The following is a 26,045-nucleotide window of genomic DNA, read 5'->3' as shown; positions in this document are numbered from 1 at the left end:
TACACATGCATATACACGTGTGTGTGTGTGTGTGTGTGTACACAAACAGCACAAGATGTTATGTCGGCCGCATTTCCCAGACCGAACACCATGCAGGGAGCCGGGCTCCTAGCATCATCGTTATCTATGACGCTAGATGTCACTGCCTCGCTGCGGGACAACTGTCCCCTACTGTAATCATGTTTTAAGTACGGGACAGTTGTCCCGCAGCGCGGCAGTGACACCTAGCGTCATAGATAACTATGATGCTAGGAGCCCGGCTCCCTGCAGTGTGTGTGGTCTGGGAAATGCGGCCGACATACGGACCGTATATCACGGACCAAACACGCACGTGTGTGGGAGGCCTTAATACATTTTGTTTCAGCTTATTCCTGCAGGCTTCAGTTTAAGACTGCCAGATTAAACGCCAGTCTTGGTAAATCTGCCCCTATGTACAAACTTTAGAAAGTGGCAAAGCTCTGCATTTTATTTACGTAAAACAGGAAAACTTTTTTTTCTTGTTCATATCATTGGGGGACACAGCACTATTGGTATAGGTCCTTTCCACTAGGAGGCTGACACTAGCTTTGCAACCACCAAGGCAGGCCATATCCCTCCCACAGACACTGTTTAAACCTGTATTAGCCTAGTGTACGCAGGAGGCAGACTTCTCATTCTCAGGTCTGCTGCTTTTATTAATTTTTTGTTCTCTTCTTTTTTTTTTTCTCTTAGCTACAGGGGGTTGTAGGAGTAGTCTCCAGCCTAGTTAACCTCCCCTGCGGGGAATTATCTGCTCTTAATTTCCTTCACCGGCAATCACCTAACCAAAATTTCTTCATCTATCAGTAACCCCATTATTAGTGCGAGGTTAATGAAGAGGTGACCCTGCGCACACCTGAAGACTACGGAGGGTGAGTATGAATATCTAAATCATTCTCACCCTCCTTTTCTCTTGCGAACCTTAACTTTTTTCCTTGGTGAAATTCTGTGTGAGGGAAGGTATTCCTAGTGGTTCATTATCGAAGGAAAAATGTCTATTGGAGGTGAGGACTCATCTGGAGATGAGTTTCATTTAGGACATCACTGTCTCAGTTAACCTGTTTACATTGGAACAATATACCTCTCCCCTCTTTTCACAGAGCAGTGAGAAGTTTGTGTTAATTACTATCTGTGAGGGAACGAGCGCTGGCCATGTCATCTCAGCACGACACTCATCCCTTCAGCTCTGCAAGCTGTTTACACAACCCTGCCTCCTGCTCGCGTGATTCAATCGGCCGGCTGCCATCCCTTCATTTGCTGTGCAGTTGGAGGTGGAGTAAGAACAGGGAAGCCGCCCTCTAAGCGCATGCTTTTCTTGGGGCGGTGCTTCAGATTGTCCCACGTTGTTTCCTCTCACGAGTTACAATGCCTTTTGTTTACACTGCTACCCTGAAGGGGTCCTCTCTTCAAGCATTGCTTTTTTTAGTCTCCTCAGCCTCCCCAGCCATTTTCACTTGGTGGTACACAGCACTAATAGGCCATCCTTAGGGCTGTGTTGCTGTTTATATGATCTCAAATTTTTTGGTAGGTGCAGCTTTCCTCAGGGGGTCACTCTTCCCATTGACACTGACTTAATAGTTTTTGTTTGTGTCCCTACTTCCTTGTGACATGTCCTCCCCTCGGGAGGAGTCCGCCAGGCAGCCGCCACATGTGGTGGCACTTGTTACTTACTTTAATTGTGGCAGGTGTAATTTACATGAGGCCAGTCTATCCAATTCTGCCCACAGTGTACCTAACCCAGGAAGCCCATGAGATGCTAGCCCCCCCCCCAGGATGTGGCAATTCCTGAATTTGGCAAGGTTTTTTGCTCAGGCCTTGGGTGACATTTCCAGACTCTCCCAAACCATAGTTGTCTTTGGAACACTGAGCTTACGCCTCACTTTTTTTTTTTTTATCCCAGAGGTACTACGCCATCAACCTTTCGCGGTAGACCCTGTAAGAGGTGCAGAAATATCATGGACAAGTCCTGCTCCTCTTCATGTTCTCTTCCAGGGTCCCCTGTTAGTCATCAGTGGAGAAACCCCTTCCAATTAGCATCAGACACCCTCCTCACATGTATCCTCCGATTTGGAACCTACCAGAGCAGGGCTCAAATTGGTCGCCATCATGGCAATGCAGTGACTAATACTCGCTTTCTGGGACACCTTTTATGTAAAGGAGGACCCCATCTTCCCTTGGCAAAGCGAGTCACCCTTACGGCGCCAAAGAATATGCTTTCCAAACCATAGCCGCTTTCTGTCTGGCTGTAATCTTGGGCTGCTTCGTTGGCCTTCATTTTGTTGTTGACAGACTTTTTGGCAAGCGCCTGGATGAAGTTATTGCAGAGGCTACTGGCCGTAAGAGTTCTTTTGACCAAGAACCTTTCCAAACTACTCCTCGTTCTCTTTCCAGAGACCGAACAGGAGAACTGCTCACCCCACCGATCCCAGACTCCCTTTCTTCAAGCCCAGACCTCCCTAAGCCACAGTAGTCCTCCTCCTGCCAAGACATCTTCACAGTGTAGGTGTCTCCCCACTCGTTTCACATGTCTGAGTGGGGGGGGGGGTGGATCAATTGCTTACCTTTCGGGAGTCATGTTTTTTTTTATGTGGATGACACCTGGGTTTAAGATGTGGTGTCGACCGGTTACAAGATAGAGTTCTCAGAGCTTCCTGCAGGTTTTTGTTTTTTTTATGTTGACTCCACCTCGTATATTGGACCATGCTTCTGCTTTTCCCCAGGCTTTTTGCTCACTACTCCTGCAGATGGTCATCTTCCCGGTTCCTCAGGTGAGATGGTTTCAGGGGCTCTAATGTAATCTCTTCATGGTTCCCAAGAAATACTGGTCACTGTCCAATCCTGGATCTAGAGAAGCTGAACTGTCTCATTCACGTTCGGAGGTTTCACATAGAATCCCTGTGGTCGTTGGTAGTATTATTTGTTTTTCCTTTTTTTTGGAAAATTCTTTTATTTTGTATTTTAAATAATAAAGTGCAACAAAAGGACATACACACATCGACTTGCAGGCCATCCGTTTATAAAACTGCAGATTGTGAGTCGGCAAACAGAAAATTGGAATAAAACCATTTATGGCAGCATGCCGTCAACATAACAAGTGTTTCTCAGCTATCTGAACAGAATGTCCGTAGATGCAATGCAATACTTGTGTAGAACAACAGGTACAGTAATACAAGAAGAGAAGTGGAGATGGAATGGGAAGGAATATGGGAATAAAAATAAATAAAAAGTGGAGGTGGGGGGAGCATGTTATCCAGAACCAGGTTGAGCGTTATCAAGAGAGACTAATGGCTTTGAATTCCATAGAGGACTGTAACCTAATCCAATGATACCAAGTTTTAAGGAATTTATCATGGAAGCCCCGCATAGAAGCAGTAAGATCCTCCATTCTCATGATCGCCTGTAGTTTACCGAACCACATAGCGATCGACGGAGGGTTGGACTGTCTCCGAAAGCGCAGGGATACGGGCTCTGGCTGCATTCACCAGATGGTGCACTACTGAGCATCTTTACGTAGGCAACTTCGGACATTCCCAAAAGGTATGTAAGATGGTGCCCACATGTTCTCCACATCTCCAACACCGAGGTCAGACAGCAGGTATAAAAGTATGCAATCTGGAAGGCACTCCATACCACCACGACAGGATCTTAAATCCCGCCTCCTTAAATCTACTTGCCATGGAAAATTCATGAGTCATGGTGTATAAACAATCTTTTCACTCTGTGGTGAAAGTTAAGCCTAGATCTCTTTACCAGCTCAATAAGCAGGAGGGTGTAGAGATATTGGTTGGGGAAATTAGGAGGATGATGACATAGAGTTGGGATAATGTATGGCGTATCGTTCCCTTTCCAGTGCTGTGGTATTCAAAGGGGATTTTGTCCCGAGGGTACTCTGAAGGGTTTCGTAATGACATGAGAAAATGTCCGTTTGGTGACCTGCCAGGTCGTAAATGACTGAGAGTCTTACTGAGATGTTAACATTTGATTAGACAGCCAAGTTCCATCCCGCAGGGAATGGGAAGCATGACCCTTATCAGCCAATATCCAACGCTGAAAGGGATCGCGTTCTCCAGGAGGGAATGCAGGGCTGCCCAGTGTAAAAGCCATGGCCGCGGATCGTCGTTCCTACTCGCCCCTCAACGGCCGCGGGCATGACTCTGAATGCTGGCCGGCTTCAAGTTCCTAGGAGACGCCAGCACTCCCTTCCGCCTTGCTTCACTGGGTCCCGTAGGGTGCGCACTTGCGTCCGGCTTTAAAAGGCGATTGCGCGCACATGAAAAGAATCTCTACTTAGCCCATGATCACCCTGGACTATAAAATGGGCTCTTCCCTTTCACTCATTGCCTGAGCGTTATATTTACCCAAGTTAGTTTTAGCAAATGGTTCCTTAGTGTTAGCCTGTTCCTGTACCCTGCTACCTGTATCCCGTGGTATATTTGTTCCTGTGCCTTAGTGTTGGAGTCGTTTTGCGCCACCTGTCACGCCTGCTGATATACACCACGTCTGGTGTCTGCAAGTTCATCTGTGCCGAGCCTCTGTTTCTGTCTGGACTATCAAAGGTACTCTTGTACTAGGACTGTTGTTTGGCCAGCTGCTACTCTGCTACGGCGGTGTGGCCTAGTGGGTCCACATACCCATGGATCGTGACACCCAGTATGGGAAACAGCGGGGATGGTGAAATATCCTTCCGTGGCAAAATTTGTGATGCGACCGCTAAGGTGGGCCCAATGGTTGGTTGGGTGCGTTCGTTCTGACTAGGGGACGTAATTGCCTAGCCAGGAGGTTACCTGCAGCGGAGTTGCAAGGAAGGTTTGCTCCATAGGTACCCATTGTTTAACATCACTATGCTTACACCAGTCAATGATCTGCGATTAAATGGGAGGCATGATGGTACGAGGCAAAATCCGGAAGGCCAATACCACACTCGCATTTGGTTCTGAAAAGTGGAGAGCGGGCATTACAAGCCGGTTTCTTCGCCCATATAAATCTGTTTAGTATGGATAACGATGTTTGGAAAAAGAGTCGGGGAATTTGGATGGGCAACGCTTGAAGGAAGTTAAAGATCCTAGGAAGGATGTTCATTTTAAAAATTGAGCACCGACCAAACCAGATAAACGTGCCTGTCGTCCAGGATTCTAGATCACTTTATGCCGTGAAGAAGAGGAGGGTAGTTCACTGCGTAAAGGCGAGACAAATCTCTGATGAGCAGGATGCCCAATTATTTAAGGGAGTCTCTTGCCCATTTAAAGAGGAGAGACTCTGTCAAATCAGCTACTAGTGGTTGTGGCAGGGAAATATTAAGAGCATTCGATTTTTGATCATTTTAAAGTTTGATAGCATCGAGTATTTATTCTGTTCCGACCATCAGGTTAGGCAAGGATATCCTGGGGGAGGTGAGAAAAAAAGAGCAGGTCATCCGCATGTGCTGCCGCTTTGTGGGACGTCCCACCTAGAGGAACATCCGATATGTCATGGTTGGAACGCACATGACACAAGGAGGATTCCAAATGTAGGATACATATTAGATGGGACACAGGACATGGCTGTCTCGTACCATTTGAGATAACACGGAAGAGAAGCGACCATTTGCCTTGACCCTAGCTGGAGGGGCGGAATAGAGACTCGATATCCATTGCATCATATGGGTCACTAGGCCAATATGCCTTAGTCGCCAACTTAAAGATCCAGATGCTGTTGTCCGCATCCGTGGACAGTAAAAACATGGGTAGAGCATGACCAATTATTTTTACTGTTCTAGTAGTGTTATGTTATCTCCGTAAAGGCATAAAGCCCACCTGGTCCTTATGAATAACGTTTTGCAATACGGGGGTCAGCCTTACCCAGAACTTTGGCAAATAGCTTAAAGGCATTGTGTTGCCAGAAAAACATGTTTGTTTTTTTTAAATTAAACATTTAGTGTGTGGGTGATTAAACATTGTTCAAATTTTTTTTATTTTTTTTCACGAGTCAGGAAATATTATAAATTAATTCTAAATTTATAATACTACCCATTTTTGGTCACTAGATGGAGCTATTCCCAAAATTGCAGCATTGCAACATTGGGTTAAAAGCCCTCGCTCTAGTGAGCTCTCAGCATCCCCCCCTCCTTTATCCTGGCTAGTGCCGGGATAAACGAGGGGTTTGAACGGTGTAACCTCCTACACTGTGTGTCGCCATTTTTTGAGCTAACACACAGTGTAGTAGGTTTACATACAGTAGTAAACACACACAAACACGAACATACATTGAAATCTCTTACCTGCTCCTGCCGCCGCGGCTCCCTCCGGCCCGTCCGCTCCGTTTGCTGCCGCTGGTCCAAGTGCACAAATCCGGAAGCCGCGACCGGAAGTAGTAATATTACTGTCCGGCCGCGACTTCCGGTCCACAGGAAAATGGCGCCGGACGGCGCCAATTTCGAATTGGACTGTGTGGGAGCGGCGCATGCGCAGTTCCCACACAGACGCCGTACACGGAAGTCAATGGGACGGGAGCCGTTCGCAGTCCCTATGGGACTGTGGCTGCCGTATTCCATGTCTGTATGTGTCGTTAATCGACACAGACAGAAATGGAAAAAAAATGGCAGCCCCCATAGGGAAGAAAAAGTGTAAAAATAAGAAAAAGTAAAACACAAACACACAAATGAATATAAACGTTTTTAATAAAGCACTAACATCTTTAACATATAAAAAAATAATTTGTGATGACACTGTTCCTTTAAGATCAACGTTTAACAATGAAATGGGGGCGATAGTTTTGACAAAGGGAAGGATCCTTCCCTTCATTTGGGATCACCGTAATGTAAGCACGTAGCGTATCTTGCGGTAGGACACTCCTGAGGTAAGTGAGTTAAATGCGTTCAGGAAATGGGGCGACAAGTGTCCGAGCACGACATATAATATTGTAAAGGTAGACCATCGGGTCCCTATTCTTTCCCTGAGAAGGAATCTTTTAGTGCCCATGCCAATTCTTCCTGTGAGATAGGGGCCTCTAGGACATCAAGTGCATCCTGAGGGATAAGTTTCATACCTGAGGCCTGGAGGTAGGAATCCATCTTCTCCTGATGGGCCTTCCTGTAGGAAACCAATGAGGGGCAGGGAAAATTATACAGCGATTGATAATATGCACGAAAAGCCTCCGTTATGTCATGGGGCAGGTGTAGACGTGGATTCCGGGATGTGGTTATATGAGGGATGTGTGTGCGAGCCCGTGTTTTCCTAAGTGCCCGCGTAAGTGTCCTACTTGGTTTATTGCTAAATTCATAAAAGTGGCAACTACATTTAGCCGGTGAGGCCTTATCCTTGGAAAGCAGAATAATCGCACCTTTACCCGTAACTGCCCCAGCTCCAGCCCGATGTCCCTGCCAAGAGAGGCCTTATGGGACTGTTCTAAAGTATGCATACAGGATAATAGATCGGTCAGGTATGACATACGTTCTTTTTCGTCTGGAACCAATTCTAATGAATGAACCTGGTATAACACATTCATGATCCTCCCAAATACAAAGCAGATAACTTTCCAGGGTGACGTTTAGGCTGGGTTCACACAACCTATTTTCAGACGTAATGAGGGCGTTTAACGCCTCGAATTACGGCTGAAAAAACGGATCCAATACGTCGGCAAATATCTGCCCATTACTTTCAATGGGCTTTACGATGTACTGTGCCGACGACCTGTCATTTTACGCGTCGCTGTCAAAAGACGGCGCGTAAAATTACAGCCTCGTCAAAAGAAGTGCAGGACACTTCTTGTGACGTAATTGGAGCAGTTTTTCATGGACTCCAATGAAGAACCGCTCCAAATTACGTCTGTAAAAGACGCCCCGCAAAACGCAAGTACATGCAATTACGTCTGAAATTCAGGAGCTGTTTTCTCCTGAAAATAGCTCCGTTTTTTTCAGACGTAATTGCAGTTATCGTGTGCACATACCCTTAGAAGTAAAATATTTCTGTGGTGTCCTTCATATGTCTGCTAAGACCGTGGGATCTTGTAAAAACTATTCATTCAAGTGCCACTGCCATGCACGGGGGTGAACAATGCGGAAAGTGTTAGTGTGATAAGGGCTTGGTCAGAAAAGGTAATATTGTCTATAGTTGCCATTGAGAGGGAGGACAAAAAAGTTTATTATGGAATAAGAGTTGTGTGGAGCGGAAAATTATATAGTAATTGTATAGTCCTTTGTCGACGGAAAGAGGAGACGCCATACATCAACCAATTGATGTTCATGTAGTTACTGACGATGGGCGGACCTAGACAAGGTAGTGTCGTCGTGAAGAGTCTAGGAGGGGCTCAAGGGGTAAGTTCATGTTACCTCCCAGTATTAGCGTGCCTTCCAGAAAGTCATCCAATTCCGTCAGGGCCCTTTCCAAAAAGATGACCTGTCCAGAATTAGGGAGATAAAGAGGCCAGTGTGGTCAGTGTGTTGGCTAGCTTACCTTTCACAAAGAGATCTCTACCTGCTCTGTCAATTTAAGTCTCCACGTGTTCCCAGGGAATAGGGCATGAGATTAGGATCGACACCACACATTGTGGTAACCATCCGGAAAATGGGCATCAGAGAGTTTCGCTATACAATCAGCACGAAAATGGCTCTCCTGAAGGAAGGTCATCTGAGCTATTTTCTTCCAGAAGAGACTGAGAATGGAGGATCTTTTTTCGGTATATTCAAACACTTTCTCTCAAACTCCCCTCGTAAAAATGTACTCTGCAGATCACCACACGTGGACGGTTTGTGTCTCTTGTCCTAGGGCCCGCCAGTCTGTGTACTCTTATCGAGTTCAATGGTTATATCCTGCGGCCTATCAAGGATTTTATTGAAAATGGTAGTCATTGTGTCATGGAGGCATTCCGGAGACGCAGATTCTGAGATGCCTCTCCATTTCAAATTGTTTCTTCTCCCCCCCCCCCCCCTATTTTCCACATCATCATGGTGCAAAGAATAATTTCGTATTTGGGTCGTATGGGTTTCCGAGGTCTGAGAAAGAACTGAGATGTCCATAGTCATTGAGTTTTGGCGTTTCAATATAGAAACACGCTCAGCAAGTGAGTGAACCTCATTGTTAACTGCCTGAATGGTCTTATCGTGCTTTTCTTCAAGATGGGAAATTTGCGTTTCCAGGTCTGACCTTGTGGGTAAGGCTCTCACCATTTCCCACCCACAGTTCGGTTAAGGTACTGTCCATAGAGGGTGGTGGACCAGGTGAGAAGGCAGGTTGATGGTCCCCGCCTTCTGAGGGGGAAGAGATGGGACCTCTGAGAATGGCGGGAGTCCCCTAGCTTAGCTGGGACAAGTCCTCCGGGAGAGGTACCTGAGGAGATGGGGAAAAATGGTGCCGTCATTATAGCCCAGCACTTCGATGCCACGCAGTCAGTCCTGCTGCGAGTCACACTGGGTGGTAAGTGGAGGGAAGTCTCCCGCGGAAACTGACTGGTGCGACTGGAGTTCGCATGCAAGGCCCTCACAAACTTCGGGCTCCATCATGTCCGGGTGAAGCAGTCAGACATGTTGACTTGGTTCGGCAGGCTCATCAACGAGAAGAAATCCTCCCTGGTCCCATCTCGAAAACATGAGGTTTCTGGGTATGAATTTTAATAAAAGATCAGCGAGAGTCCAATCTTCCGGATGACTAGATCAAGACCCTTTGGGCAGTAGTGGCCCTCTTTTGCAGGAACACTCCCTCTCCCATCCGCTTTTGCCTGGACTTTTTGATTCTCCTGCCCTCTCATCAGGAGTTGCGCTGGTCGGAGACCTCCATGACTATCGTGCTCTGACGGTCCTTCCTTCCACTCCAGCGACTTGTCATCTCGACGGATGCCAGTCTGTCTGGGTGGGGTGCAGTATTCGGCCTCCACACAGTTCAAGGCACCTGGATGATCGAGGAGTCAACCCCACAGATTAATCTCTTGAAACGAAGTGTAATCTTGCTAAGTCTTTCCCATTTGATTCTCTTTCTTCTGGGTCATCAGGTCAGGATATGGGCCGACCATTCTACGGCTGTTGTCGATCTCAACCACCAGAGCGGCATCAGGAGTCTATGGACTTTGTGGTAGTCCACTTGGATTCTTGAGTAATGTTCCTGTGTTGTCAGTAGCCGACATACCAGGAGTGAGCAACTGGGCCTCAGACTTGCTAAGTCGAGAGAAGCTGGACCCAGGAGAGTGGCCACCACACCTAGATGTCTCATCACTTTTGATGTGGGGCACACCGTTCGTGTGTCTCTTAGCGTTACATCAAGGGAGTCCAGGTACATCTCGATTGATGCCCTGATCACTTCGTAGGACGAGTTTTCCCTCCTGTAACTGTTCCCTCCCCTTCCGATCTTACCTAGAGTGCTCCAAGAGACTCTGTGTTCCCACAATCGTGGTGGTGCCAGATTGGCCTGGAGAAAGATCATCAAATGAGAGAGAGTGAGCAAGTTTGCCCTTAGTCCCAGTAGATTAAGGTTTGACTCCTCGGTCGACCAGGTGCCCTGAACTGTGTGGAGGCCGAAGACTGCACCCTACCCGGGCCTGGTATGCTGATCAAGTCTTCCTGTTCGTGGACGAGACACCCTCTCGTTAACCAGGAACAGACTTTTCTTGACAACATGGGGTGGACAGCAGATTACAGGTGGGGAGACACCTAGTGGCATTAGCTTTACACATGAATAAAACTAAATTTTGACAGTAAATTACAAAGTTGATCTATGTCAGGTATAGTATTAGATTATTATAAGATGTTTGAAAAGTTAGTGTCCATTTAAGAGTCCAGTTTCTGCTCTCTCATGCTTTTTCAGCAGACCTTTGTCCTTTGTTCAAGTGAAGACTTTCCTGCGAGGGGTGGCTCATGCCGTCCCTCAATTCAAACAACTCACTGAGCCTTGGCATCTCAATTTGGTTTTTGAGGCTCTTCAGATTGCTCCCTTTGAACCCTTGCGGGATGGTTCACTGCATTTACTTTCCTGGATGGTGGCCTTCCTGACAGTCGCCACCTCCATCAGAAGGGATTCGAACTAGCTGCCCATTGTTGGTGCCTCCTGGCCGGTCCGGCATGAAGCTTTAGGTTGTCAGGTATGCATGGCTGCTACCTCGGTTTCGGTGAAAACCTTAGCTACATTTTGCCAGATCCATTGCCTGGTTTCCTCTGCTGCCAGTTTGTGTTGCAAGGTTCTGCAGGCAGCTGTAGTTTTTGTTTTACTTTTACTTTAGGGCGTCCCATGGTGTTGTGTCCCCCAATGATATAAATGTGAAAATTATTTTTTGTACTCCTGTATAATCTTTCTCGTATTCATTGGGGGACACAGATCCCACCTTATTTTGTTTGTGCTAGGCCCGGGACCATGGAAATGTTGTTGTTGTTGTTGTTGTTGTTGTTGTTTTGTCTTCTACTGTTTTCTGTACAAACAGATTTAGCCAGTGTCTGTGGGAGGGTCTGTGGCCTGGCTGAGCGGAGCCAAGACTTCTTCCTACATTGTGCCAGCCTCCTAGTGGCAAGCAGTAGGAAGAAAAAAATAGGGTGATTGTAGCGCTGCTAAACATCACAAACGGACTTCCAAGTCAAGATAACCGTATTGATTGGGAAATAACGGACAAGGTATTTCAGTTCCGAACCGGGCCTTCATCAGGTCCTAGTGCCAGCCCATAGAACAAGAAGCTATATATACACAGGCAAATGCAGTTAAAATGGTGGATAAAGTAAAGTAAAGTGTGTGTGTGTGTGTGTGTGTGTGTGTGTGTGTGTGTGTGTGTGTGTGTTTGGCGACATTTGTATTTTCTATTTATGCATATTCGTACTTTTGACATGGAGGCCAATTCATGCACCGTTGTAAAATTCTTTATATTTGTACCTCTTTTAATTTGGTTATGTTTTTATTCAGACATCAGTTTCTTATACACATACCTGAATGCATCAGCCAAAAACTGCATCAAAACTATGTAGGGGATCCTTGCCTAATTGCTTTACTAATGCATTTTACCGTGATCTGCTGCGATTCTGAAACCATGTGCCTCACCTGTAATAGCTTAACTGCCGAAAACAGCATCGCAAAGTTGCGGTAAAAGGCACACATTTTTTAAAGTGTACCTTTTTAACTTTCAGTGAAAAACTATTATAGTGCAGGAGTGTGCACTATAATAATTTTTCTAAATCACTTGTATTACTGATTTGGCTTCTATTAGCAGCACAGAATTTGTAAAGTCCTGGCTGCTCATAACTCTTCAGTAGGAGACCGGGTCCTGCTTGTCCATGGCTCCCGTATCCAGAACGCCCACGAGAGCTATAGAATCTTAGGGCGCTAACAGCTGTTCTGGATATGGGAGCCATTGAGACAAGTAGGACGCTCTGTCTCTAACTGCATAGTTATGAGCAGTTGGCAGCATGGACTTCACACAATTTTAAATGTAAGATGTTTGAGTGATACGAGCCCACTTACTGTTCCATTCGTTCAAAATGGATTCCATAACTTTGAAAACTCTTTGTGGAATGCAAACTGGTGCATAATACAACAGGTGTAAGATTTCAGGTAACACCATTTTTTACTTCGTATCTGGAATAAATTACCCCTAAACCGAGCCTCTAACTATCAATCTCATGCCATTCAGCTAAAGTTTTCTTCTAAGATCTATTAAATCGCTTCGGTTTCTAAATAATTGAAACCCAAAATAGAACAAATTTATTAACCACATGGACCTTAAGACCCCCAAAGGAAAAAGAAAGTTGCCAAAGGATTGACTAGCATTATACTAGATTCCCCCCGCCCCCCAGCTTATTTTCTGGTCCTGAAAACTTGCCGAATTGCTCATGTAAATGGACGACTTGCTACAATGGTCACAAATCTCCTAAAAAAAATAAAAAAAAACCTGAGCATGTTGTCCGCATAGAGAGAACATTTTTCTTCCTCCCCATAAAGTCTCCTAATCTTCATCTTAGCTCTAAGTTTAATAGCCAAAGCTTAAAACATGAAAAAATAAACCCTCTGCTTCTCCCGGAGCGAGCTTCCCTACCCTCCCATACCCCGTAACATACCCTAAACTAGCAACCCAACAGATATCCAAATCTTTTCATCTCTTCATCCCTTGCCCTGCTCCACACAAAAAGAGCAAATGTGTTAGAAATTAGTAATATATTCACATCCAATATAGAACTGCTTCCATTAACGGATGCCCGTAGACAGTTATTTGATTTAACAAAGTCTGTTAACTGCCATAGTGTCTTTACCTTTTTTCTGTGACATTCTTTTTAAATGCATATATTACCCAGTATAGGAAAGCATGCATGAATCCGAGTGTGATGGTAGAAACACTGAGCACGTAATTTGTCTTTTAACCTTAACCACAGTAGGTCAGCAGATATAACACAATATATAAAGGAGGAAAATGTTAAAAAAAAATAATTTTTTATCAGGTCCCATTTTCCCAGGTGGGCTGTCCAGGAATACAGAGGGGGAAAGGCCCCAAGCAGAGAATGGCTAGTACAGCATTTGCAGGTGTAGCCTTCTGGGCCTTCAATGCTTGGGGAAAGGTATCCCAGAAGGGGCAAAAAAATAGCATCACTCTAACCCCAGAATGAGAGCAGCACCACCTATCATCTGAGCAGAACATAGCCAGGGTCAGAGACGTAGTCAATCACCAGCATAGCCCTTCAGCACAAGGAGAGCGGATAATTGGTCAGGCAGCAGGAATAAGAGAGGGGGATGAGTGGAGCAAGGGCACAACCCTGTGTCAGTGGCTTCGTAGTGCATCCACCCAGGTGCACATCTCCCACAGAAAAACCCTTTTAATTCCGGTTTCTCTACTACAGAACACAAACTTAACTTATTAGGACACACAGCTTTACCGGATAATGTGTACTTAAGCTTTATGGGTAATAACAGACATGGCATAGTTAATACAGATCTAGATAGGTCACAAATGAGTTTCTCAGTCGGAAGTGTACTACAGTGTCTGTCCAGCAGATTATAATTGTAGTACATCCGAAAACAAAAACCTCTTATTTTTAACTATTTGCTTGGTCTTGCAGAATTTCTAGAATCTGGATTTCCGGAATGTGATCTTAGTGAATATGGAAAAGACTGGAAAACCTGTACCACCAATGTTAATGCCATGATTCGGTGTTTGCATTTAGAAACAAAGAAAAGCACAGTAAGTTATTTTTTTGTTTTTGTTTTTGGGAGGTTGGGTCTATGCGCTTATTCTGTTTAATAGGTCAAATACCTTTTCCTCCATCATACTTGTCTATTCAGTCTCTGACAGTCTACATTTAGTGCATTTAATAAACCGCCACTAGTAACTGCTCTTACTGACACATTAACGTTATAAATGAGGTTAATTGTTGTCTAAGGAATGTTTTGCCACGCTGAATGCACTTAGGCACGCAAATCATGAAGTTTACCTGATAGCAGCTCCCTTTGGAATTGCTGACCAGTGACGTCCCAAATTTACTCCATATGAGACCAGTCCGGAGACGCTGCAGGCCATGGTAGCATGTTTAGGCCACGCAGACTGCTCACAGTAATTCGAGCAACATGTGGCCTGGTGGTGTTCTGTTGAAAAAACGGCTTTTGGGACACTTTGGAGAAATGGTCGTACCACTGGTTCCACGACCAAATCAATGTATCACCGAGCTGTTCGTGTGTACCTGAAATGAAGACTAGAGGGGTCCGTACATTATGCAACCCACACCATAATCCTAGGAGTAGCACAGGTGTGACGTTCCCTTGTGAAGGCCAGTACATGGAGTTACCCACGTGGTCTCCCGACCAATCTCCGGCTATCGTGTCCGAGACAAAAGCGGGACTCCTCGCTGAAGAGGATAGACCTCCATTGCTGTCTTGCCGTGCAACATGATCGCCTTTGAGAGCGGTGGCTTGTGGTCAATGGAACACCTGCAGCTGGATGTCTGGCTTGTAGCCCAATGTCGTTCAAATGTCGTCCGAATGGTTGTGTCGACACCGGATGCCGCCCTTGACTTGGAATGTGACTTTCAGTTGCGGTACAGAATGGATCACTACGTGCCGTTCTTCCAATCGAATGATCTGTTCGTGCAGAGGTTCGCCTCTGCGCACCTCTTGCTGTCATTCCCGCTCTGTTCTCCCGACCTCCGGAACACGCAACGTTGAACAGTGCTGACATCTCTGCCTAGGCGCGTATTGATTTGCCTGCGTGATAAACAAAGGTCTCTCATTTCAAGGATTCTGTCCCTATTTTTCGACAAGTGGTGATTACTGGCATGTTGACTAATGGGAGGCATCGCACAATCATCCCACACCACTTGATCTAATTTTTGAGGATTCATGTGGCTTTTCATGGGTTTCAATCTGGCTTTTATGCCCTTCCCACATGACACAGATTGGAGCTAGGTGCATGAAATTTTGATAATTTGCAAATCCTAGCGGCATCTGCTACTTCGATTTGCATAACCTTACGGCTTGCCCTACTCGGTGTTGCAATTTAAATGTTGAGGGGTGTATATCCCCGTATTCCACGCTATACTTGAACAAATTTGGGATAAAATGGTTTTTCCAGAAATTTTTCAGAAATTGCAACTTTGACTTAATCCGTTCCCGACCTCCCACTGTCTTTTGGCAGTGGCCAGTACAGGTCCGAAGTCTGCTGTGATACCAAAAGACGTAAGCGCTCTTGCTCTAAGCAAGAGCTGTTACTAATGCTAAGACAATGTAAGTAAAAAATAAAGAAGTTAAAAAGTTATCCCTTGTTATAGGATTAAAAAAATAATAATGAATTGTCCACGACAAAAAGGCATCATTTAGCATAAAATATATTTAATTGCCTATGCATTACAAAAAAAAACTACACATATTCGATATCTACAGGTCCATAATAACTTGAAGAATTAATTTAACCGGTTATCCAATGTTAAAAAAATGTTATATTCACGCTGCAAAAATAAATTACACATTAATTTGTTTGAACTCCCAAGCTGCACAGAAAATATACAATTTCTCTTTCATAAAACAAGGTGTCATACAGCCATGTCAATGAAAAATGTTAAAAAAAAAGTTATGGCTGGTGAAATGCAGGGAGGCAAAAAACGATAAAAAGGAAGCTGGTCATTAAGGCCTCTTCAGACCTGGTCATTAAGGGGTTTAAGAGCTTGTACAGGATTAGAAAAACATGACTGCTGTCTTGCAAAAACAGTGCCACGCCTGTCCGTGGGTTGTGTCTGGTATTGCAGTTCAAAAACGAGAAAAGACACCGATAGTTGGCGGGCACTAGAACATTATATATACAAAATTGCCTCCGGCAAAAAAAAACTATTTCCCATCTATCCCTAAATAATTATCAACTTTTATTATCCTATTGAAGCAAAAAGACGAACCACATGTATGCTTAAAAGTTGAACATGCATGCTGCTGGAAGGTTACTACCGTCGGACAATGTCTATATATTAAGCGGTACACAGTGCCAAAGATGGCCGGCGGCTGCAGAACGCTAAGCCTAATCCATAGTATAATTGTGAAAACCAGAAGCAAAGCACGTTATTTAAAAGTAATTCAGAGCCCCCCTCCCCCCAACATGTTTCCTCAGGGGTACTGGGGCTAATGACAGCGCGCCGCAAATTTTCTGAAATGATATAGCGGCCGGAAGAGTACAATGGACACAAAATCAACCAATCAGGTTCAAACGGCGAGGTCAAGCTTCCTGTTGTCTGACAGGCACCTAAGTGAGCCAATCAGGATGCTGGGTCATTGGCCTATGGCATCATCCAGACACTGGCCAATCTAGTCCGAGTAGAAAGGTCGAGCCTCTCTCCGTTTGACGGACGTAATGATCGGCCAATAGGGATGTATTTTCATTGACCTATGGGATTATATTCACGGCGCATGCGCACAAAGGGCACACAGCCGTGACTAACTGCATAGAGACACTGAGACATGACCTCTTTCCCTGTGCATGCACGGAGATCATAGCTCTGCTATGAAGATTTTATTAGAAGCCATGAGGATGGCTTTTGATGCAATATCAAAGGGGTCATTATAGTATCCCTTTAGCGCTTTGTATCTGGGAACGATAGCCTCACACAGGGTATTAGTTTATACGTGGATGAAATACTCTCGCCCTTTGTTACATCTTTACCCTCACATCTTAGGGACACAAAAGGACACCATCACTAGGATCCAAGACATTCATGTTACCCCAACTACCATGATTGCTAGCATTGACGTTGAGTCTCTATACACGAAAATACAACCTGAAATCGGTCTCACTGCTGTCAATAATTTTTTGAGCACCAAAGGTACCCAATTTCACATGCATAATAAATTTGTGTTGTCACTTCTCCGGTTTCTGTTAACCCATAATTACTTTATTTTTGACAAAAAAGATCTATCATCAGTTGAAAGGCACTGCAATGGGCACTGCTTGTGCCCCCACCTATGCAAACTTATTTTTGGGGTGGTGGGAAGACACTATTGTTTTTTCTGAGGATCTACTCTGTTTCACTTGTCACATTTTATTTTGGGGTAGATATATAGATGATATTTTGATTTTTTGGGATGGGGACTCCTCCACTGTCCGTGCTTAACAGCAATCAAATTGGTATGAAATTTACATATGAGATACACCACACAGAGATTATATTTCTTGATCTCAGAATTTCCTTGGATCCTAATGGTGGTGTCCAAACTAACATCTCTCGGAAACCTACAGCTACAAATGGCTTTCTACAATGGGATAGCCGCCATACCCCCCCCCCCTCCCTGAAGAGGGGAATTTCAATAGGACAATACCTGAGAGCAAAAAGAAACTGCTCTGAGCAATCTTTTAAAACCGAATTTGACGGCTTGTTTTCTAAATTTCTTGCCCATGTCTACCCAAAGAAATGTCTACACAGAGCGTATGCCAGGGCCAGGGCGACAGATAGGAGAGCTCTTGTGTGAATCAAAGCATAGAAATCTTTTTAATACCAAAGCAGACTTTTAGACTTTTAGCCTCTTCAATTGTCAGATGCATCGGTACATTTGATGCATGTTCTTATCAAGTTACAAAGATCTTACAAAAATACTGGTCTATTCTGCGTGTGGATTCTGATCTGTGTGACCAAATCTCTATTACTCCCAGTATCCCTTCTAGAAGAGGTAAGAATCTACGGGACTACCCTGTACATAGCCATTACTCACAGTCCTCATCAACATCTAAATGCTGGCTCAAATCGTCGGTCACGGGTTCCCATCCCTGTGGCAGATGTTCTTTTTGCCCATATATGCTACCCACTAAAAGCTTTTGTAACCCTTCAGACAGTAAAACCATTAAACCGATTAAACCATTCATAAACTGCCAAAGTAGTGGAGTGGTCTATGTGGCTAAATGCCCCTGTCCGATATTGTATGTGGAGAAAACTGTACAAGAACTAAGGAGAAGGATCTCTCGACATTTTAGTGCCATTAACAAAAAAGAGGATACACCTCTATCGAGACATATTAGATCCTTTCATGATGGTGATATTCGATCATTGAAATTCTGGGGCATTACTCAGATTAAGTTGGGTCCATGAGCTGGGAACCTTGATCGTAAACTTCTGCAAGAGGAAGCAAGGTGGTTTCACCGCCTGGGCACTCTTAGCCCGACAGGACTGAATGAAGGCTTTACCTTTGCAGGTTTTCTTTAATGATTAAACAATTACACACCATTTTAACTGGTTGCCGACACAGGACGAGTATGGTCGTCCTGAGCGGCGAGCACTTTGCGCATTAGGACGAGCATACTCGTCCTGTGTGACAGCAGTCTCTGCCGTCTGTGTGTGCGATCGAGAGCGGGGCAACGGCTGTAATACACAGCCACGGCCCCGCTCTGACAGCGGAGAGGAGAGAAACATCTTCTCTCCGCTGTTAACCCTTTGAACGCCGCGATGACAGCTGATCGCGGCGTTCAAAGAGGGGGGACTGCACATTGATCGCGTCACAGAAAATAACTGTGACGCGATCAAAGCCCACAACTCATATGGCCAGACAGCCCAGGGTCCAGTGAAGGACCCCAGGGCTGTCTGAACATATTTCCTGTTGTTAGGGCATACTGAGGTATGCCCTAACAACTGCCTGTGTACAATCAGTAACAGGCTAATGTACTGGCATATGCCAGTACATTACATTTACAAAATAAAAATAAAAATGAAAGATCCCTTTATGGGATTAAAAAAAAAAGTTAAATGAATGTTAAAAAAAAATAATGGTAAATAAATAAATAAAAAGTAAATAAAATACACAGAAACACACATTTTTTATAATAAATAAACTTTTTCAAGTATAAGTCCCAAAACATGAAATAATATAGACATATTTGGTATCGCCACGACCGTAACAACCTGTACAACAAATGTATAACATTATTTATGATGATCGGTGTATGGTGTAAAAAAAATAAATATTAAAACTGCTGCGCAACTGCTTTTTTTTCTGCATTTTAATCTAATTAAAAATGTATAGAAATTAAACGATAATGTATTTGTACCAAAAAATGGTACGTACATAAAGTACAACTCGTCCCGCAAAAAACAAAGTCTCGTACAACTACGTCGTACAAAAAATAAAAGCGTTATGAGCGTCGGGATGCAAAGAGGGAAATGTAAAAAAAATTGCTCTGTCCTCAAGGCCAAAATTGGCCGTGTCCTTAAGGGGTTAAAGTCTGTTTCTTGGGTTTATAAACAAATCTACGATATTTAGACATTTTCTCCTCCGTTGCATAAATCAACTGGGAGGGATTGTCCCCTAATGAGAAGTCTTTTGAAATATAACATATATACTATTTATAGTTTACCTTATTCCTTGAACCACTTTGTTTCTATTCTAACAACCTGACAGCTACGCCGTTTTTGTTTGTATATTTCTTGATCTATAGATCTACCCCCTGTACTTGTATACCATTATGGATGTAACATAATTTAATATATAAATTTGCATTAATGCAGAATAATCCAGCGATCCTGAGATACTATAATAACCCCCTTTTGATATTGCATCAAAAGCCATCCTCATGGCTTCTAATAAAATCTTCATAGCGGAGCTATGATCTCCGCACATGCGCAGGGAAAGATGTCATGTCTCGGTGTCTCTATGCAGTTAGTCACGGCTAATCTCGCGAGATTACGCGTGGCTTGCTGGAATCTCACAGAAAAGATTCAGAAGTGTCGGGATTCTGAATACACATGACGTCCAGGCTGGAGGCCATGTATATTCATTATCAGGACACTTGTGTATGTGGCTGCACATCGTTCTAGTAAGAACGTGATGCTGTGTAAATGAATGGAGAGGAGTGCATGATGCTGACTGGTCACTGATTCGTCAGCATCATACACTTCTCTCCACAACGCCCAGTTAGTAAAACAAGTAAACACTCCCAGTTAAAAACACAAAACACGCCCAGTTGTCCATTTCAAAGCTCATTTGCATATATATAAAATTGCTCATAACTTGGCCAAAAATTAACATTTTTTTTAAAAAAAACACGTTACTGTTATCTACATTGCAGCGCCGATCACATGCAATAGGAGATAGGGATTTGAGAATCTGGTGACAGAGCCTCTTTAACAATTCATGGGGTGTGTGGCTCCAGTGGTACAAGCTGGGCACAACATATTAGGCACTAACATGGCATATATGTGGAACAATGGCAATTTTCAATCTGCAACATCTATTGTGTAGTAATTTTTGCAAAACACTTACGGGGTCAAAATGCTCACTACACCTTATGAGGGATGTCGTTTCCAAAATGGGGTAATTTTTCAGGTGTGCCCACTGTACTGGAATCCTCAACCCAATGCAACGTGGTGTCCGAAGACTAATCTTGTAAAATCTCCACTCTAAAAACCAAATGGCGCTCCTTCCCTTTAGAGCCTTGCTGTGTGTCCAAATAGCCGTTTACGACCACATATGGGGTATTGCCTTGCTCATGAGAACTAGCGTACCAAATTTTGGGGTCTCTTTTTTTTTTTTTTTTTTTTTTTTTATTTATTGATTTTTCTCCTGTATTTCTTGTAAAAATGAAAAAATGTTCAGCTAAAAAAACATGTGGATTTATATTTTTCATGGCCAAATTCTAATATCTTTTAAAACACCTGTGGGGTCAAAATATTCATTGCACCCCTAATGTAATTCCTTAAGGGGTGGAGTCTCAAAAATGGGGTCACATCTGGGGAATTTCTACTGTACTGGTACCTTTTAGGAAGTTCTGCAAATGCGACATGGCACCGAAAAACCAATTCAGCAATATGTGCTCTCAAAAAGCCAAATGACCTATTTTAGCTTTATGCTAATGAGTTTCTTAATGGACAACTGGGCGTGTCTTAGTTTTTGACCAAGTGGAGGGAAGTGTGTGACGCTGACCAATCAGCGTCACACACTTCTCCCCATTCATTTACACAGCACATAGCGATATAGCTATATCGCTATGTGCAGCCACATAAACACACTATAACGTTACTCAAGCTTCCTGACCGTGAATATACATTACCCCCAGCCAGGACGTGATGTCTATTCCGAATCCTGACATTTCTGTAGCATTTGTGTGATATTTACATCAAGGCAAGCGTAATCTCGCGAGATAACGATGTAACCTGTCCTTTAAAACAAGATTACGCTTGCCTTGCTGTAATTATCACACAGACGCTACAGAAATGTCAGGATTCTGAATAGACATCACGTCCTGGCTGGAGGTAATGTACTGTATATTCACTGCAGTAACGTTATAGTGTGTGTATGTGGCTGCACATAGCGATATAGCTATAATGCTATGTGCTGTGTAAATGAATGGGGAGAAGTGTATGACGCTGATTGGTCAGCGTCATACACTTCTCTCCACAATGCCCACTTGGTCAAAAAGTAAAAACACGCCCAGTTGTCCATTGAGAAACTCATTAGCATACAGCTAAAATAGGTCATAACTCAGTCTAAAATGATTGTTTTTCTAAATAAAAAACACTGCTGTAATCTACATTACAGCGCCGATCACATTATGTAGAAGATAGGCCACTTATAATGTGGCGACAGAGCCTCTTTAATATTGTCCAGATTCTGCAGTTTTTAGAAATATCCCACATGTGGCCCTAGTGTGCTAATAGACTGAAGCACAGTCCTCATAAGCAAAGGAGCACCTAGTGGATTTTGGGGCCTCCTTCTTCTTAGAATATACAGTGCCTACCAAAAGTTCCGGAACACCCTCATAACTTTTGAATGGCTCGAGGTAGAGGGTTAAAATTTGGTGGGATTTAATGCGGACATAAAATCTACCAGTTAGTGCTAAAAAAAAAACACCCACACCCCCTTGGTGGTGGGGTGGGTGGGGCAGCAAAATCTTAAATGGCACGGGGGGGTCGAGTGGGGGCTCATTTGAAAGCTATTTTCAATACAAAAACTATGCTGCAAACGATTTTGAGATAGGATTTTTTTTTTCACTGAGATATTTAACGTTAAAGTTATCATCTTCATTATCGGCTACCGTCGGTGTTAGCATTACCCATAATGTACCGCGCGGGTAAAATCTTAAATGTGTGTGGGCACGTGTGTGTGAGCTTGGGAATGTCACATCAACGTGACTTTAAATTGCGTATTATTACAATCGGCCTCGGCGATGCAAAATTGACCTTGCCTACGATTGTAACATGATTTCATGTGTACACATTTCGGTAGTCGCTTGTTGTGCTCCACTCGAGACAGATGTATGAGGATTATCATGTATAGTGAGCAGAACATCTAAAGCTTTTTCATCATTACTAGCATGTTTGGGTCTTCCGGATCTTGGTGCGTCTTTAATTGAACCGGTTATTTAGAAACGATGAACAGTTCTTTTAACAGTTGACAATGAAATTGGATCACGGATAGGATAAGTGGCATTGAATAAAGCCGCTACTTCTCGATAGGATCTTATTTTTTCTTCGCCATACCCTCTCATCATCAATAAAGTGATCCTTTCCGTTTCGGTCAAATGCATTTTGTGATATGACAATAGAAATGTACAAAAATGAAAATTACTCTCCGAATTAGCGCTTTCTGAAATTCACAAGCGACTACTGAAATGTGTACACATGAAATTATGTTAGAATCGTAGACAAGGTCCATTTTGTATCGCCGAGGCCGATTTGTAATAATACATAATTTAAAATCACCATGATGTGACATTAAGCACACGCGCCCACACGCATTTAGGATTTTACCTGCGCGGTACATTTTGGGCAATGCTAACACCGGCGGTAGCCGATAATGAATATGATAACTTTAAAGTTACTGTATTTTTCGGACTATAAGACGCAGTTTTTAGCAAGAGTAAATCTTGCTAAAAAGTCCCTGCGTCTTATAGTCGGCAGTCAGGGGACCCGGCAGTACCGGGCCCACTGACCGCTCTTTACTTAACCCCTTACCGACCCGTGATGTGCCGGCACATCATGGTGCGGGGAGGGGATGATGTATGGAGCGGGCTCACGCGCTGAGCCCGCTCCATACACTGCTGGTGTCAGCTTCTGACACGCTGCACTAACGGCTAGGAACAGGGATGGCGCTGTTCCTGGCGGTTTAACTAGTTAAATGCCACGGTCAATAGTGACCGCGGCATTTATAGTGGTTTTCCCATGAAGGACATTTATGACATATCCACAGGATATGTCATAAATGTCAAATAGATGCGGGTCTCACGGCCATTTCCTTCTTACATGGTCGAGTTACGGAAACCGTGTAACTCACTGAGCTACGCAGTTTGCGTAACTCCCATAGAACTGAATAGTAGTTATGGAAAGAGCGTAGCATGCTACGCTGCTTCTGTAACTGCCATTCACTACTATGGGAGTTACGGAAATAACGTAGCTCAGCGTGTTACGCTGTTTCCGTAACTCATGCATGTATTGCAGTGTATTCTAATCCCCTAAGGGAACTAATAAAATGTGTGTAAAAAAAAAAAAAAAGTTACATTTTTTTTTTACACACCTCAAAATGTATTTAAAAGTTAAAAAAAAAAACATTTCCCATTTTTCCCCAAGCACAATGTCAAAATAAAAAAATAATTAAAAAAATTGGTATCGCTGCATCCGTAAAAGTCCGAAACTATTACAATATAGCATTATTTGACTCACACAGTCAATGGTGTAAAAAAAATAATAATTTAAAGCTCCAGAATCGTTGTCTTTTGGTCACCGTAGCGCTAAAAATAATGAAATAAAAAGTGATTAAAAAAATTGTATGTGACAAAAAATGGTGCTAATAAAAACTACAGCTCGTCCCGCAAAAAATAAGCCCTCTCACTGCTCAAATTATGGAAAAATATAATTTATGGCTTTCAGAATGTGGTGAAACTGAAGAAATTTTTTTTTTTTAACCAATAGTTTTTTCTTTGTAAAAGAAGTAAAATATGACATTTTTTTCCTATTTTCTGTTGTCTAAAACCTGGGTGCGTCTTATAGTCCGAAAAATACGGTAAATATGTCAGCGGAAAAAAAATCCTATCTTCAATACGAAAACAATGCCGCAATCGATTTTGAAAGAGCTTTCAAATGAGCCCCCACTCGACCTCCCACCCCACCGCCCACAAGGGGGTGGGGGTGTTTTTGTTTTTTTTTGGCGTTAACTGGTAGATTTTATGATCTCATTAAATCCCACCAAATTTCAACCCTCTACCTCGAGCCGTTCAAAAGTTATGAGGGTGTTCCGGAACTTTTGGTGGCTACTATATTTTAGGCACCATGTCTGATTTGAAGAGGTCTTGTGGTGTCAAGACAGTAGAAAAAAAACAATTGACCCCATTTTAGAAACGACACCCCTCAAGGAATTTTTCTAGGGTTATACTGAGCATTTTGACCCCACAGGTTCTTTGCAGAATTCATTGGAATTAGTCTGTGAAGATGAAAATCTACTTTTTTTTTTTCTGAAAAAAAGTAGACATTTTTACAAGGAATAAAGAAGAAAAAGCACCACAACATTTGTAAAGCAAGTTGTAATGGCAGGAAGGAGGTGAAGGGAAAGTGAGCCCTAATCTACCCACCGCCCTGTCCCTGCCTACTTGCAACGACCCGCCCTAGGCGACGGGGTACAACTGGGCGGCGGTCCCTACGCTGTCTAAGTGCATGGGAGAACAAACAGGGAACACGCAAGGGAAGGGGCAGTAGCCCACGGAACGCCGCGAGGAAACGGAGCGGTGAATGAGTAGTCAGGATCAGGATGAAGTGGAGTATACCAAAGTGAGCACGGAGAAGGAAGCAAGCCAGGGGCAAAGCAAAGCAGGTTAAGCGGAACTGCAGCAAGGCAGAAGCACGGCAGGAGCAGGCTGGAGCAAGCATCAGTGAGGCCAGGAATCCAGAAGAATTACAAGCACTGAGGAAGAGAACACGGCAGGTAATAAAGGACAGGGGGCGGAGCTAACTCCGACTGACCAGGCCGCGATAGGCTCTCCCACTCCTGAGCCTGCCACCCTGGTTGGTGGGAGACGGTGTCAGTCGAACAGGTCTGGCCTCAGGTGTGGATTGATTAATCCCAGGAGTATACCTAGACGTAGTACCTGGCAGATCCCTAACAGTACTCCCCCTTTTATGAGGGGCCACCGGACCCTTACTAAGAGGACCCGGTTTAGTAGGGAAGAGAAGGTGGAACCTCCTGATCAATACCCCAGCGTGAACATCACGGGCAGGTACCCAAGTCCTCTCCTCCGGCCCGTATCCTTTCCAATGGACCAGGTACTGGAGGGAGCCCTGGACCATCCTACTGTCCATAATCTTGGCCACCTCGAATTCCACCCCCTCAGGGGTGAGAACGGGAACAGGAGGTTTCCTCGAGGGGGACCAGGACGGGGAGCAGCGTTTAAGGAGCGAGGCATGGAAGACGTCATGTATGCGAAAGGATGGGGGCAGCTCCAGACGGAAGGATACAGGGTTGAGGACTTCAATGATCTTATAAGGTCCAATAAATCGGGGAGCAAACTTCCTGGACGGGACCTTAAGGCGCAAGTTCCTGGACGACAACCAGACCAAATCCCCGACGACAAACCGGGGGTTAGCAGAACGTCTACTATCCGCCTGAATCTTTTGTGCGCTCTGGGACGCCTCTAGGTTCTTCTGAACCTGGGCC

At 44.1% G+C, this 26,045-nt stretch overlaps 1 protein-coding gene and 1 long non-coding RNA gene across 3 annotated transcripts in view; one reads left to right on the top strand and one right to left on the bottom strand.

Moving 5' to 3' along the window:
- LOC142742823 (uncharacterized) overlaps positions 1 to 26,045 on the bottom strand; it is a 107,474-nt gene that overhangs the window by 9,582 nt on the left and 71,847 nt on the right. The window lies entirely within an intron of this gene.
- The window catches only part of BEND2 (BEN domain containing 2), a 92,482-nt gene that overhangs the window by 31,543 nt on the left and 34,894 nt on the right, over positions 1 to 26,045 (top strand). For both annotated transcript variants that reach the window (XM_075852967.1, XM_075852968.1), the window contains exon 8: positions 14,009 to 14,130. In XM_075852967.1, coding sequence (XP_075709082.1) covers positions 14,009 to 14,130 — 122 coding nt within the window. The remainder of the gene's footprint in view (positions 1 to 14,008; positions 14,131 to 26,045) is intronic.

The sequence above is a fragment of the Rhinoderma darwinii genome, chromosome 2 (genome assembly GCF_050947455.1).
Source record: "Rhinoderma darwinii isolate aRhiDar2 chromosome 2, aRhiDar2.hap1, whole genome shotgun sequence".
NCBI lineage: Eukaryota > Metazoa > Chordata > Amphibia > Anura > Rhinodermatidae > Rhinoderma > Rhinoderma darwinii.
The sequence above is the reverse complement of the archived record's forward strand: the minus strand, read 5'-3'. Positions and strand labels throughout refer to the sequence as shown.